General features: G+C 38.3%; 1 protein-coding gene across 6 annotated transcripts in view; it reads left to right on the top strand.

Moving 5' to 3' along the window:
• Nucleotides 1-16,827, top strand: part of Ankib1 (ankyrin repeat and IBR domain containing 1) — a 93,112-nt gene that overhangs the window by 34,080 nt on the left and 42,205 nt on the right. For all 6 annotated transcript variants that reach the window (XM_021190256.2, XM_029535608.1, XM_029535604.1 and 3 more), the window contains 2 exons: nucleotides 2,114-2,296; nucleotides 7,211-7,328. In XM_021190256.2, the coding sequence (XP_021045915.1) occupies nucleotides 2,114-2,296; nucleotides 7,211-7,328 (301 nt within the window). The remainder of the gene's footprint in view (nucleotides 1-2,113; nucleotides 2,297-7,210; nucleotides 7,329-16,827) is intronic.

Raw genomic sequence — 16,827 nt, 5'->3', positions numbered from 1 at the left:
ACAGAGAGAGAGAGAGAGAGAGAGAGAGAGAGAGAGAGAGAGAGAGAGAGACATATGCTTTATACATACCCATTCATACATTGCATGTATATAGCATTATCAATGTATAATATGCATTTGCTTTAATAACGCAGAGGACTTAAATTCTCTGTATGGATATCCAACACACAAAAATAAAGTTTGAGTAGTGTATAAAACTGATAGGAATTTAACGTGATAATTAATCTGGATTTTTTGTAAATAAGAGCTTTTCTTTTCTGCTTTGAAATAGGAATGAACTTTGATAAAAGTGATATCAATTCGCATAATCTAACAAAACTCTACAACACATTTCCCCTTTGGTAGACTTCCCCAAGGTAGTCATAGTCAGTAGGCCACATTTTATTTCTATTAGTGATTAACCTATAATAGTGGTCCTGTAAATGGCTGGAGTGTAAAGGCTTAGTTTTTGAGAGTACATCACACTTGGTAAAAAAACATTTTTATGAAAATGATTGGTGTATCACATATTTCCCGTACATTTGACCCTAAATGCTTATTTAGAATTGTATCTGTAACTAACAGTTGGATCAAGTAAAAGTCACCAGAAAAACATACATGGTAAGTCACAGTTCTCCTTTATTGCAGCCCATAGAACATGTTTAGCATCTGCAGCTGCTATCGGTGCCTCACTTCATTGAGGTCCGTAGAGACCACTCAGCAGTCTGGCTGCAGAGTCTACATGAGTGCGCTGGCTTTAGCTAGCACCTAGAGTGTTACTACAGAAGAAACAGGACTCTCCCAGATCAGCAGCTATGTAACTTCCTGTCTGAACTTCAGTTTCCTAATTAGATTAAACACCTGACTGCCAGACTCCAAAGCAAAATCTGTAGTATTAGATTCTAGGAGTGTTTTGTCCTGTTCCTCTGGTAATTGTTTTACATGGCAGATTTAAAAGTGCTATCCAGGCTTCAAGTATCTTGAGATTGAAGAATTTTGTAGGGAAATAATACGAAATAATAATAAGAGTGACTTAGAAAAGGGGAAGTGTAGACCATATTAAGTAGAAGCCACTAAATGCTAGACATTAGGGTCAGATCCAGAAAACTGAACTATATAAAAATTTTAATGGAGAAGTAATCTTATGCAAGCAAATAAAGAACTATTAGCCTATTGGTTGGAATCTAGATTAGGTTTGAAATACTTTTAAAGCAGTGAGTGCTTCTTGACATCTTGGTGTCTTCTGATAACTTACTGGAAATGCAGAAACTACAGCCTGATGACAAACCAGCTGAATCTGAATCTATAGTTTAATAAGACTCTTACTGCAGTCCTTGTCAAGTCTCTGTCACATTCAGATGAAACAACAACCTCTAGCTTTGAGCACAGTCCTATAAAAATAATGACCATTCCAGGTCCACCTCATAGGACTATCAAGGTGCTCACAGCAGCCTTGCATAATGCTGAAAGTGCTGTGCTGGGACGGTCTTGCCAGCTGTGACTGCCCAGAAACCACATACTAGGACAGTTTAAAGCCCTGAAGCTTACAGTAGCCTGCATGCCTCTGTTCTGAAGTCAAGTTGGGAATCAATGTGCCAGCAGGAGTGGCAGAACTAAGGTTGATGCAGTAACTCCTGGCCTAAGCTGACACACAGCCTGGATCTGTGGGGACATTAGAGAAGCACAGACACAGTGGACAGAGGACAGTGAGAAGAACCAATAGCATGACTGACCAAAAGTACAGGAGAGAAGAAAACTCATGAGACATTTTTAAAGTTTAAGTATTGAATAACTATAATCTTTTTTATATTTAAGTGCAGTTTTATTTGGTTGTGGGAAATTGACAGATTCTTAAGAATTTGACTTTAGCCAAAGAAACTCATTTATTATTAAAACAAGAATTCCCAACTGTAAAAATAAAAGTCATTGCACGCTAATGCCTATCATTTAAAACATTTTCATTATATGTTTAATTTAAATTTTAATTATATTTTAATTTTACATTAAAATACATTTAGATACATTGTCTGCTGTTACATTTTTGTTATGCCAGTTATACATTTAATTTCATTTATAGCATGAAATAACTTAATCAAATCTATAGTTGTGAGTTTTTTTCGAAAATCTTTTTTAGCTTTTAGTAAAACATGGAGGAGACTTGTTTGCTGAAAATGAAAATAAAGATACTCCTTGTGATTGTGCCGAAAAGCAGCACCACAAAGACCTGGCCCTCAGTCTGGAGTCTCAGATGGTGTTCTCTCGGGACCCGGAGGCCGAAGAAATAGAAGCTGAGTATGCTGCGTTAGACAAGCGAGAGGTACGGGGATTGATTTACTTAAAATGTTTTTCTTTAAACTCTGTGTGGGTGGTCGTTTTTTGTAGTATGCTTAATACCCTCAGCAGTACTTAATCCATAGCAGTGAGCAGAAAAGGACATCTAGGAACCGTGAATGTTGCGTCTTTCCTCTAACATGTTTATATATTTACTAACATGTAAATAAACATGTTAATGTGTAAGTCCTGCTTACCCGTGTGCTCTCATGGGCCCCACTTTCTGTCAGTCTTTCCCTTGAACACATGTTGTTCTTGACAATACAAAGGCTTTGGTAACTCCCCCAAAAACCCAAAATTAAAGGAAAATGTAAAACTAAAAATCCTAATTCCTCAGGGTTTCGTGTTAACTTCATTCTAACAAGAATCTCTTAACTAGTGGCGTATATGTACATTACTGAATTTTTTTCATGAATTCTCAAAAATTTCTGAACCTTTGTACATCTCACAATGCAAAGGAACTGAGTTCCCAGAAGTCATGTTTCCGTTTCTTAACTCTTTGTTTCTTTGATTATTTTATAAAGTTCTTCTTTTGGTTTAGGTTAATGTGGAGACAGGCCTTTCATAGAGTCAGCATTTGCTGACTCTTTCACATGGTTTTGAATCCACACAGGAATCAGAAATTATTTGAATAAGTTGTCACAGTCAAAGTGAGTTAACTTTATTCCTCCTACTCTTTCAAATACAAGCACCTTGTTTCCCATTTGCCTACCTTTTGACAGTCCATGATTTTTGAGCCAAACAGTAATTGGTACTCTAATAATACAGGCATTTAGTGAGAGATATTTCAGTAGTGCAAGGGAAAGTGAATTATGATAGATTTAGTTTTCATCTCTCATGATACCATCTTAATTTAATTCCTAATCTAAAAGTAATAGAACTCAGTGGAGGGAAGAAAATATATTATAAGATAAAGCAATTAATAAAAATTATTAGCAGGTTTATATCTAAGTGAATTTAGCATAACTATAGTAAACTTATGTTTTGTTGGAAAAAGTTACAGAGCAGAAAAAAACATTCAATACTAAATTTTTAAATTTATTCATCTCTCATACAATATACAATCCACCATTTCCCCTCCTTCCCCTCCTCCCAGTACCCCACCCCCATAATCTATTGCTCCTTCTTTCCCCTTTAGAAAAGAAATGCTGGCCTCCCATGGATATCAAACAAAGAAGTTGCAATGAGACTAGGCACATCCCCTCATATTAAGGCTGGACAAGGCAAAAGAGTCAAGGACACTTCCACTCTCACTGTTAGGAGTCCCACAAAAACACTGCACTGAACAACTACAATATATGGTCCCATGCAGGCTCTGCAATTGCCACTTCAGTGTCTGTGAGCCTCTATGAAGCCTGCTGAGTTGATTCTGTAGGCTTGTTCTGGTTTCCTCAGCTCCTCTGAGTCCTACATTCCTTCCTCCCTGTCTTTTTGGGGTTCTCTGAATTCTACGTAATGTTTGGCTGTGGATCTTTGAATATGCTCTCATCAGTTGCTAGATAAAGACTCTCTGATGGGGTTTAGGCTAGACATCAATCTGAGTATAGCAGAATATCATTAGGAAACATTTCATTCACATGGGTCTATGGGTGCCATTCCTTTTCAAACCAGGGTGGCGGCGGCAGCGGTGGTGGTGGTGGTGGTATTTTTATTTCCTTTGTTTCCATGAATGTTGTTAACCTGAACAGGTTGGAGTATTCCTTCTAGAGCCTTCTATAGGGCTGGATTTCTACATAGATGTTGTTTAAATTTGACTTTATAATAGAATATCTTGTTTTCTCCATCTTTGGTGATGGGAAGTTTTGTTGGGTATAGTAGTCTGGGCTGGCATCTGTGCTCTCTTAGAGTCTTCAGGACATCTGACCAGGTCATTCTGACTTTTACAGTCTCCATTGAAAAGTCAGGTGCAATTCTAGTATGTTTGTAATAGGTCCTTTTTTTCTTGCAGCTTTCAATATTCTTTGTTCTGTATGGTTTGTGTTTATTATCATGTGGTAACAGGACTTTTGGTTCAATCTATTTGGTATTCTGTAAGCTTCTCGCACCTTTATAGGCATGTCCTTCTTAGGTTAGTCAAATTTTCTTCTATGATTTTCTTGAAAATATTTTCTGGGACTTTGAGCTGAATTCTTCTTTTATTCCTATTATTCTTAGGCTTGGTCTTTTTATAGTGTCCTATACTTTCTAGGGATACAGTTGCAGGGAGGCCACTGAAAGAGTGGAGCAAGCTCTCTTGGGGCAGCTTACCTTGCTCCACAGGCTATGTCTACCTGTGGGAACATAGAGTGGGAAGGTCCTCCTGCAGGATGGGTGGCCTACCAGGGCAGGAGCTGTCTGTTGGCAACTGGGACACAGCAGCCAGGTGGGGAGTGACAACTGAGGATTGGGTCTGTTAGAAGCTAGTTCATATCAAAGGTCTGTAGGCATGTAGCCTACCTAGTTTTCTGGAAGAGGTGCCATGGTCTTAAAATTCTTAAATTATAATAATATGTATAATTATAATGTAAAAAAATCTCCTTCCTTACTCTATTCCCCAAATGGTACTAGTTTTTGAAGCTCTCAGTCAGATATAAGCAAGTCTATAGTCAATTTTTAATGTGAATAAAATCGTATTTTACATTGAGTTTACTGGGTCTGTCTATGAAGAAGACCTGGCTGTCCTGGAACTTAGTATATAGACCAAGCTGTCTTTGAACTCCAAAGATCTTTCTGCCTCTGCCCCCGAAGTGCTAGGATTAAAGGTGTGTGCCACCAAATCTGACTCATAAATTTTTTAAATGTAACAATTTATTGTGCACATATAGTTTATATATTTTGACTGTTTTCTCACTGACAAACATCTGATCTAGATGTTTTTTCATTTATTTATTTTATTGAGTGTATGGTAGAAGAGGGAAAATGGATCAAAAGGCTGATTTAGATTAGTTTTAACCTTTATATTTGAGCTAAGGTTTCCCTTCATTTTATGGTATAGGTAGTATATGGCATAGCCTGGAACTTTTGACACATCTTAATTTAGGACAAATTGTGTTAGTTATTTTACGAGCAAAATAATTAACAAATCAGATAATCTAAGTGTCATCGTCATTTTTGATTGTTTTTTAATCTGCTTTATCTCATTTTCCAACAAAATTGTCTGCTTTGACAGTCAGAATTTTAGGTGAGTAGAGGTATGGGTGAGGAATAATATTTATTAGATATTTTCTTCATTTACATTTCAAAGGCTATCCCGAATGTCCCCTATACCCTCTACCCACCCCTGCTCCCCTACCCACACACTCCCACTTCTTGGCCCTGGCGTTCCCCTCTGTGGGGCAAATAAAGTTTGCAAGACCAATAGGCCATCTTCTGCTACGTACCTGTACCTGGATTGGCTGACTAACTTCAGTTCTGGAATAAATAATAGAAAAAATATTCTTTTCATGATTGATTTATATTATAGTTTTCTGAAATAGTTTTTGAAGATAACTATCTTTTTTTTTTTTTTTACCTGTCATCAAAATAATAGTTTGTATATTGGACTGTTGCACCTTTCTTCTATGGTTCTTTCATAGCAGTCATATGCACAGTTACAAAGAGGAGGTGCTTTTTATTCATGGTTCCTTTTTAATTTAGCTTCCTTCTTTGTATCAGTTTTGACTTTTTTTTTTTTTTTGAAGGTTATTGCTGGCTTGTAATCTGAAAATAGTAACATCTTATCTTTGCAACAAGAAAGAGACAGGCACCTTCATTTTTATTTTTGCCACAGAAGGGAGAGCTAGTGTGCATTTGAGACTGAGCAGTGTATTGAAACGTTTCACATGACCTAATTACCGCTCTGCTGCAGTTTTGCAAAGAATGTGTTATGTACTCATGAAGGCAGTATGCCTTTGTCCTTCAAGAACTCTCCCTTTGTTACCCACTTGAGTATAAAACTGAAGTATTTAAAAGTTTAATGTATACAGGCCACTTTATATTTCTCTTAAATATTGGAAATCCAAATTCTCTGTATATTGTCAGAATTGCAAGAAAGTGTTTTTTACTAAATATTTGTTTAACTGTTGTAATTAAATTTGCTATTTCCTCTCTACTTTAGTTGACTTCACATGAATGAGGTAAAAAGAAAAGGAACTTTTAGGAAATAAATGCAGGAAATACACAGTTCCCACCACTGGGGATCCCGAGAGTACTTCTATTGCTGAGGCAGGGTGGGATCCATAGGAATGTGTGGCCAAAGTTGGAACATGGGTTGAAGAAACTGTGTCACATATTGTATGAAACTTCTTGAACAAGTTCTGCAGATTAGCTATGAAGGGATTTATTGGGTTTTACAGGGGAAAGTTTGCTTTATAGTTAGCTTAACAACAAGCTTTTGATAATTTTCTGTTGATAATTAGGGTTAAATTACAGTGTTTATTAAATGATATCCCTATTTGGAACCTGGGTTAATTTTTATATCTTTGTAGTTAATTTCATATAATCACAGTATGGGATAGCCACAGAAATATACACAAATGAAGTAGGATGTTTATGGCATGTGATGGAAAATGTTTCACATAAGTTTGCTTCTTTATTTGTAATGAGAAGAGCTCTGCAGACTGTGCACATGGCCACTGTTACTATCTCCTTAACATCTGGGGGGGGGGCAGATTTTCATTTTTTTATCTTTTCAATAATTTTTATTCATTTTATATCCCTCCATCTCTGCTCCATCTTTTTCCTTGCACATTTGTAGGTAGGACAAATTGGGAGTTTTATTTTTAAAGTTTATCGTTCTGCTGCTTTTAAGTAGTCCTCAGCATTTTACAGGATTGCCTTAATATTTGCCCTTTGCACACAACCCGGGATGTTAAGTAGTAACCATATTTATTTCCTTAAGAATATAGTAGCCAATTTAACTTTGTTTTTCTTCTTTCCAAAGCCATATGAAGGACTAAGGCCCCAGGATCTTCGTAGGTTAAAAGATATGCTTATTGTGGAGACTGCAGACATGCTCCAGGCCCCTCTGTTTACTGCTGAAGCACTGCTTCGAGCTCACGGTAATGAGAAAAATGCCTAATGCCTCTGGCAACACCATGCCTTTTGAACTTCAGAGTTAAATGTAACTATATCTGTGTCTTAATGTACAAGGTCTTTCAGTATGAGCCTACATAATTTCTGTGCACATGTTGCATTAACAGTCATTTGTCATCCAACACGTTGTATTTGATGCATGCAGTGGCTGTAAATCAAGAAGAACTTAGAAATTTCTTTGTTTTTACATCAAGCTACTGAGTAGTTTTTGCTGCAGTCATCATGTGTCAGATTGCAGTGTCTCAGTTAAAATGTTTTATCAATTAGATTTACTCAAAAGCTGTTTCTTACTATGAAATATGCAATATAATATCTCTTATAAGGCTTTTTGTTAATTTTTATTTATTCATTTATTCACTTTGAAGTATCTTTTTAATTCATTCATTTATTTTGGTTTTTTGAGACAGGGTTTCTCTTTGTAGCCCTGACTGTCCTGAAACTCACTCTGTAGACCAAGCTGGCCTTGAACTCAGAGATTCCCCCTGCCTCTGCCGCCACTTCCTCAGTGCTGGAGTTAAAAGTTTTGTTTTTGTTTTTGTTTTTTTCTTAATGAAATTTTTCCAAATTTGTTCTTAGTCTCCTGTGATTCTTAGCACAGACTCACTTTGGAAGGTGTTACGTGCTGGATTGTACTGTTCTTGCATAGTATTTTGTCTGGCCTTAAAGAACAGCATTTCCTGACTTTGAATCTTTTTTTTTTTTTTTTTTTAAATTAAGTGCTGAATTTAAGTTAAAATCCATTTTAAAACAGAATAGTAAGTATGCGTTCTGGTGTAGTTATTTTGGAGCTCTGGATATCTATTGTTAACAAGAAACTTTTACTCTAAACACTGAAACAGAATGTTACTTCCCAAAATGTTTGTGTCATCTCTTGGTTGTAGTAAGATTCAAACCTCCGTATTTCATCATGGATTAAGGAGCATGTTGCCCACTTGTTGGGTAAACCTGCAGAGTCGCATCTTCAGTCCTAGTGTTTGCGTGGTCCTATCACTGGTGTTGTTCCCTCTGAACCCCAATATTAAGGGTCTGTACCAAGGAACCAAGGCCATTGGTATAAAAAGAATGGCCTGGGAAATTGAACATAGAGTCCAGGACTGCCTACCTTTGGAGAATCCAAGTCCTAAGGTGTGGGTCTAGCTGCAAAGTACATTTAATTAGGCCTACTAAGTGGACTACTATGAACTAACAGTTTTTAATGACTTGAGTTAGAGTAGATACATACCTGCAGTCTGACTATAACCACGTTTCCTAGACTGTATTCTAAATGTTTAGTTTTTTCACTTTCTGTGTAAACCTGTCAGTGTCTTCATCTGAACTCTTCACATAGGTGGACATCAGCCTCAGCAATATCAATCCGGCAGGAACTTGAGTGTCATCCTTCACTCATTGTCCGTTTGGTGTCGGGCCAGTTCCTGTCATTTCTCCTCCTGCATATCGCAGCCTCCACTCATCTACTTGTTCTTCATTCCCACTAATGACATAAATACAGACTTAGTACTTTTCATTGTTATAGTACCCTGATCTTCAGTTTTGTTTCACCCAGTACACATGTCATGTCACTTTAAAAGGCCAGTCTGGGCCTGCCATTCCATACATGAATGTTCTTCACTCGATCCCCAGACTTTAAACCCTACCAGTTTTTAAAAGTCTATGACAGATTTCTTCATCTGGATTGTTAGTCTCTCCAGTTATTTTACCATGTGTCCCAATTTTTTCTTAAAAACCACCTCTTCTAGGAATTTTTCTGATCTTGTATCTTTTGGGACCCTTCATGTTTCCATTATATTCTAAACACAACCCACACACCAGTTTTTCTTCAACCTTCGCAGTGCTGTGACCCTTTAATATAGTTCAGGTACTAGTGTGTTGGTGTGTTTGCATGTGGGTAGACCAACCTGGAGAGAGCTAGAGGAGCAGTGTTTCAGTTTCTAAGGCTATCAGAAATAGGTGTCTCCTGCTGACCTTAGGCAACCCCAGTGAAAGGGTCATTCAACCCCAAAAGGGACCTCTGGCTTACACCTTCAGACTAAAATAGTGAATGTCTTTATTTGTGTTTCCTCTTTATAACCTGGAAACTCCTTTGTGTGTGTGTGTGTGTGTGTGTGTGTGTGTGTGTGTGTGTGTGTGTGTGTGNAAAGAGATTGAAATTATGTCATTTGCAGGAAAATGGTTATTTATTGTGTGTGTGTGTGTGTGTGTGTGTGTGTGTGTGTGTGTGTGTGTGTGTGTTTCCACAATACCAAATGTATATTAATATCAGTAAGTACTTGTAACATGAATAAACATCCTTGAAATGTTTTTAAAATCTATGTTTTTGCTTTAAAATTGTTTCTCCACTATCATCTTTTAAACTCTATATTAAATCCTGAGTCAAAAAACTTCAATCTACAAGTTCTTGGTAGCCTTTTGGGACTAGAGATAGAGCTCAAATATAGCTTGTAGAGCACTTGTTCAGCATGTATCAAGGCTGATTTTATTAGTAGCATCTACTAATCTGAACATGGTAACACATACTTGTAATCTCAACATTGTGAGATATAAACAGGGTGATTAGAAGCTTGGTGTTATCCTCAACGATATAACAAATTTGGGGCTAACCTGGGCTACCTGGTACCTTATCTACCAATAAATAAATAAATAAATAAATAAATAAATAAATAAATAAATAAATAGGTAAATAAGCTTTTTAAAGTCATGCAATTTAATAGCAGAATAGTCTCCTTTTAGCTAGTGGCAATACCTAAAAATCATAATATGAGAACTGGCACAGAATCTGGGAGTTAGAAGAACATTTAAAATCCTATAACTTAGGAGACAGATGTTCAAGACACTTATTCAGCACTTAGGGGTTACAAATCAGAGGATTATTATGGGCCACAGAATTAAGCTCTGGACAGCCTGCACTACAGAGTTTTATTCTTTCTCAAAAACCTAAAAATAAAAACAATAAAAACTGTTTAAAAAATAAAATGTTGGGGCTGGAGAGATGGCTCAGAGGTTAAGAGCACTGACTGCTCTTCCAGAGGTCCTGAATTCAATTCCCAGCAACCTCATGGTGGCTCACAACCATCTGTAATGAGATCTGATATCCTCTTCTGGTGTGTCCGACGACAGCTACAGGGTATTCATTGCAATCAATCAGTCAATCAATCAATAGTTTAGAAAGTAAAATAAGATGCTGACCTGGCAGAAAAGTGGAAGCTCTTCATCAGTGGGGTCCTCATACAACATCTCATTCTCCCTAGCCTGGTTTCGCTCTCAGTGGTTTTAGTAGGCTGTACTCAGCTAAACTCCATAATTACCTAATGGAAAGTTCAAAAATCAAACTTAAGTTTTTAATTGCACACCATTCAGAACGACCTGCAATGGCACACAGCCAGGCCCAGCATACAGGTCGGTCTTTGGTGCGGTGGTGGAGCTGTAAGCTGTACTCTGACCCTGTCATCAATGAGTAGTCATCTCCATGTCAGATCAGCCTGTACATAGACAAACTAGTGTCTAAGGAACCTATCTTTACTCAGTTGATGTTGGAATTTTTGTTAGAGTACCAGTTATTGGTGAGATACAAGCTGAACTTTATCACCAGTGTGTGTGTGTGTGTGTGTGTGTGTGTGTGTGTGTGTGTGTGTGTGTATGATTTTTTTTAAAGTTCTTGAAACTCATGCACTTAAAATTACATATGTATGGTGTAATGCTATCTACAGGATTCTACTAGAAGTCTTAAAACATGTCCTCTGTGGGTAAGAGCTATGTTAATACCTAGTAATCCGCTAACTGCTAAAACATCTGTTAAATCATGTTTTACACGTGGTTCAAAGCATTTCCATCTTAATGTAAAATGGGGCTCTCCCCCACACAGTCAGTCAGGGTCACCAAGACTTGACATCTCGAAGTTGTTTATGTCTATCCTGGCCAACCAGTCAGAAAGGAAAGAGCAGGTGGAGTAAAGTTTCTGAGCCCGTCTCGTATAGGACATGTGTCATTCCTACACATACTTCATTGGACAGATTTTAGCCATCCAGCCACTCCTAAGTGCAAGGAACAGTTATACACTGTAATACTTTTGCAAATAGTCATCTTTGCCACAGATGCCTATGTTCTCAAAGGAAAAGCTAACTGAATTTCTCCGTTCAGCATTTATCCATTCTATAATAGCTTTTTACAGATTTTATTTTTGACTTTTTAAGATAGGTTGTCACAATATGGCCAGGCTGGCCTCCATATCACAGTCCTGATTCAGGTCCCCCAGTCAAGGTATATCACACCATGCCTGGCTCCGATAACTTGCCAGAGCATTTGTTTTGTGTTTTTCCTGTTAAAGCATTAAGTGCAGGCTGTGAGGTTTCTGACGGGCATCTCTTTTGTAGTATTTAGGTAGTATTACAGACATTTCATAATGAGGTAAGATCTGCAGAGATCAGTTGTATCAGAGCGTAGAACAATGCACTGAGCTGCCTTGTTATGATAAGTGTAGCTCTGTTTCAGAGCTCAACTATCTGCAAGACCATAGTCTTGCTGACACTCCGCTTTTCATAGGAATAAAGGTTATGCTATCTGTTGTCAAATTTACACCTAAGCTAATAAAATTAGCCTAAATTAAGTGTAAGTAATACATATTTTTGTGATGTTTTACTAAATAGTAATTTAAATCTTAATGACATCCTTTTGGACCTTTTGCAGTAATAAAAGCAATTTATGTGATTAAAAAACATTTAGATTGATTTTATATGTATGATTGTTTTGCCTGCATGTGTGTATATGCACTACATGCTGGCCTTGTGCTATGGAAGGCAGAAAAGGATGTTGGATCTCCTAGAGCTGTAGTTACTGGTAGTTGTGGGCCGCCATGTTGGTGCTGGAAGTCCATCCAGTGTCCTCTGCAAAGGCAACACGTGTTCTAAACTCCTGAACTCCTGAGACTCAGTGAGACCTGGGGTGGGTTGCCCTGGTGCTGTTTGTATCTTGATGCTAATTCTGCTTCCTGAAGAGGGGCTGCCCCCCACCATGAGGAGCGGATCATGTACTCAGGCGATTCCATGTCAACCTTCTTCCCATTCTAACTGGCCAAGTAAAGGCTAGAGCCTGTGATTGAGCAGTGGAAGGGAAAGGTGGGGCTGGAAGTTTTAGAGAAGGAGAGAGAGAGAAAGGAGGAAGGAGAGACAATGATGAGATGGAGGGAAGGAGAGAAGAGGAAGAGGATGTAGGAGATGGAGCAGAACCACATGCCCTGGAGGAGCCGCAAGTAGCAAGGGATCTCATAGCCAGGGAATAGAGTAGTGTATTGTTATATGTGTCCAATCCAGAGGACACTGGTTAAATATTATAACTGAGTTGTGTGTTCTTTACACGGGCATATTGGGGTTGGAGGTTTACCAATACAAATCTGGTGGTATTAAATATTAAGGCTGTCGGTGTTTTCCTTTGTGACTATTTAGGTGGACAAGAGAGAGGGTGCAAGTGCAGAGTGGTCATTGTTTGGGCAGCTGAGCAAGCCAGCCTTGGGAACCAGGGCCAGGCAGCTGTTTTCAGTATCAGGCAAGGAGGAATGGGAGGCCACTGATTCTAGAGCCTAGCCAGAGCTAGCATGGATTTTTAAAATCACATGTACCAGGAGCCGATTAAAAACAGTCTGAAATAGTATAGTACTAACTTGCTTCTCCTTAGAATAAGTTCATATTAATGGATTATTCATAACTGCTTTGCAGTTCATCATCTCTGTTCAACATGGGCTCTCGTCACCCAAGGCTTTTATCAGTATAGATTTCTTTCTCTGCAACACAACTTTGTTCTGAGCTCCATATCATTCCTGTATGTATGTATGTATGTATGTATGTATGTATGTATGTATGTATGTATAACACCTTTCTGAAAGTCCTTCCAAAAAAATATCAGAATACCTAAAGTTTTTCATGTTAAGAATTACGGTCCTACTCTTCCAAGTGTACTTTGTTCACTGGTATTCCCAATCTCTATGCAGATAACCAACTAGGTAGTCAGGTACAAACCTAGGACACAAGCTGCCGTTTCTTCTCCCTCGGTCCCTGGACCTTCTCACTACCACATTGTCTGTTCTCTCTTGCTCTGCTAGTGCCACCTTGTCTAGGCCGTGGCTGCCTCCATTCACAACATAGGTAGCCTTCTTCTCATCTGTTTCTTTCCTTCACTCACAGCCTAGCCAAATTTTGGCCCTCCTGCTCTACTCAGAGTACCCTCTTCAAATTTAGTCATGATAATTTACTCTTCATGTTCCCAATCCAGCTCCACTCTGATTTTTCTATCATTGCTAAAATGAAGATAAAAATAGTTTTGAAATGTCCTGTGTGGCTTCTCCCTGGTCTCTGTGATCCAGCTATGGTGACCTTTTTAGTGACACAACAGTGCTCCCTTTCCTCCTACCACTACACCTCTGAACATTCTGTTTTCCCTCTACCTATAACGCCTTTCCCTCCCCCTCCATTTGGTCAGCTGCCATTCATCCTTTACCTGTATATGCCTTGTTCTTTCCCAAGGGACACCCTGTCTTTTTCCCTGACAGTGTCTGCCTCTTCTTCATGGTGCTTTAACAATGGTGAATTTTTTGTATATGTGCTCATTGATTTCCTTACCATAAGTTCCATGAAGACAAAGATTGTGGATGGTCTTTCCCACAATGATTATTTGTAATTTACAAACAACTTCATTACCTGATTTAAAAGATACTCAGCAAATGTTTGCTAAATGACGAATAAGATAGAATCAAAGCAGATAATTGTACTGAGAAGTATTTGTAGTAGGTAAGACTAAACTTGACATATTTAATCTATGAATGTGCTATAATACCATTTGCTTTATTTAAAAATGACATAACAGGTGGCTGAAGAGATGGTTAAGAGATGAAGAGATGGCTGCTCTTCCAATGGATCTGGGTTCAAATCCCAGCACCCACATGGCAGCTTACAACTGACTGTAATTCCAGTTTCAGGGAATCTGACACCCTCACACAGACCTGCATAAAGGCAGAACACCAGTGTAAATTACATACATACATACATACATACATACATACATACATACATACATACGTACATACGTAGTGGAGCTAAGCAGTGGGGGTGTACATCTTTAATCCCAGCACTGGAGAGGCAGAGGCAGGTGGATCCCAGAGTTCAAAATCAGCCCCTGATCTACACAATGAGTTCTGGGACAGCCAGGGAGACATAGAGAAGGCTTGTCTTGAAAAACAAAACAAAGCAAAACAACCAAAAAAAGATGATGTAATGAAACTATTTTAAGAGGTCATAATATACGAAAAAATTATTTTTTATACTTTGATAATATTTAATATATTTTAAATGAGAATCAATTTTTATTAAAATTTCTTCAACATATCCTAAGCATTTTTAAGTTGTTATAATTACCACTTTCAATGACTACATCCAAGAAATTTCTTTAAATTTGGAAGATATTTATCTTTTTTTTTTTTTTTTGGTTTTTTTGTTTTGTTTTTTCGAGACAGGGTTTCCCTGACTGACCTGGAACTCACTCTGTAGACAAGGCTGGCCTTGATCTCAGAAATCCGCCTGCCTTTGCCTCCCTAGTGCTGGGATTAAAGGTGTGTGCCACCATGCCCGGCTGATATTTATCTTTACATTAACGTACGGTTCCTTTAGTCTGAAGATAACATTAAGAGTTGATGGTACTCAGTGTCACTATTGATGGTTTCTGTTGCTTTTACCCGTCTCTACTAAGGGCTCAACAAACACTTAAGAGTTGAAAGGATTAAGTCCAAGTGGTTATAATTTTCTAGGTTTTGCCCATCTGCATGCAGTTAAATAAGTAACCTCTGTGGAATTTGAACTCTAGACAGCCTATTTCCAAAGCTGATCTTTACACTGTGCACCATTGCTTACATTTGGAGGGCAACAGAGAGGAGCTGAATGGGCTGTGTATTCCCGATACAGTACCCTGACAGATTATAGTGATAGACAAATACCTAACACAGAAATAACCTTTGGCAGTTAAATAGTAATTTAAATACATAGAAGGAAACGCAAGTTGAAATGAACTTTTTAAATAATTGTTAATATCACAATAAAGAAGCTAAACTGGCTTGTTCTTTTTCTCTTTGTAGTAACGTTTTATGTGATTCTGAAAGTAAAGTTACTTACATGAAAAAAAATCCAACACAGGGAAATCACCATTGATTTCAACAGTAGTAAGATTAATGTGCAAATAATGTTTTCAAGAATTAATATTAGGTATAGCTATCCCCTGAAAGGCTCTGCCAGAGTCTGACCAATGTAGAAGCAGATGCACACAGCTAAACATCAGACTGAGTCTAGGGACCCTAAAGGAGGAGTTATGGCAAGGACTGAAGGAGCTGAAGAGGTTCACACCCTCATAGGAAGAACAACAATATCAACCAACCAGACTCCCAAAGCTCCCAGGAACTAAACCACCAACCCGAGTGCACATGTGGGGACCCATGGCTCTAGCTGCATATGTAGCATAGGATGACCTTATTGGGCATCACTGGGAGGGGAGCCCCTCGGTCCTGTGGAGGCTCAATGACTCAGGGTAGGGGAATATTAGGGTGCTGAGGCAGGAGTGGGTGGGTAGGTGGAGGAGCACCCTCATAGAGGCAGGGAGAAGGGTGAGGGGATAGGGGGTTTGTGGAGGGGAGACTGGGAAGGGGATAACATTTGAAATGTAAATAAATGAAATAGCCAATAAAAAATGAAAAAATGCAAACCCAGGAGTCTAGATAGAAAAAAAAAAAAAGAAAAATATTAACATAAAACTTGGCATCACTGAATACTAGTCTACATAACCTGATTACACAACTAGGACTCCACTGTTAATTATTATCACTTTGCACGTGATGCTTTGGAATGTCATACAGACAGGCACCGTGCTCTCAGCTGGTGAGGCCCAGTGCTCTCATGTGCTGCCTGCTCTATGTTGCTCGCTAGTGCCTTCAGAGAGGCATGGTTTATGTTTCCTCCATCACCTGTGGCTGCTGTTGTAGGACTTGTATTAGCTGCTTCCTTTTGCCAGACACTGAGCCCAGCTTATTCTATTCAAAGCATATCTTTTGGGTATCTTGTGATTTACAAGAAGGGTAATCCTATCATTTGTATAATGGTTATTCATGAACACAGACACACACCCTTGATCTGGTTTATTTATATTGTGTAATGCACCATTGTAACACTCATTATTAGTGATGCTTATCATTTTCTTGGGGAAAAGATGAGACATCATTTTGTTCCTTACCGTGTTGCAAATAGGGGTCTTGGAGAAAAATGGGAAAATTGTATAGGGCTTAATTTAGAGAAGAAGTTGATTTTTAAAGTCATCTGTCAGTGAGTGGATGGAGAGTGGTCCTGGGGATGCACAATCAGAGATTTGGTAACTATTGGTTTCCAGACTAAAGAAGTGTCTTTTACTTGCTAACAGAAACTTTGTTAATAATAAGTTGCCAGT

The sequence above is a fragment of the Mus pahari genome, chromosome 2, assembly GCF_900095145.1.
Source record: "Mus pahari chromosome 2, PAHARI_EIJ_v1.1, whole genome shotgun sequence".
NCBI classification, from domain to species: domain Eukaryota; kingdom Metazoa; phylum Chordata; class Mammalia; order Rodentia; family Muridae; genus Mus; species Mus pahari.
This window is presented reverse-complemented; position numbering and strand designations above follow the sequence as displayed.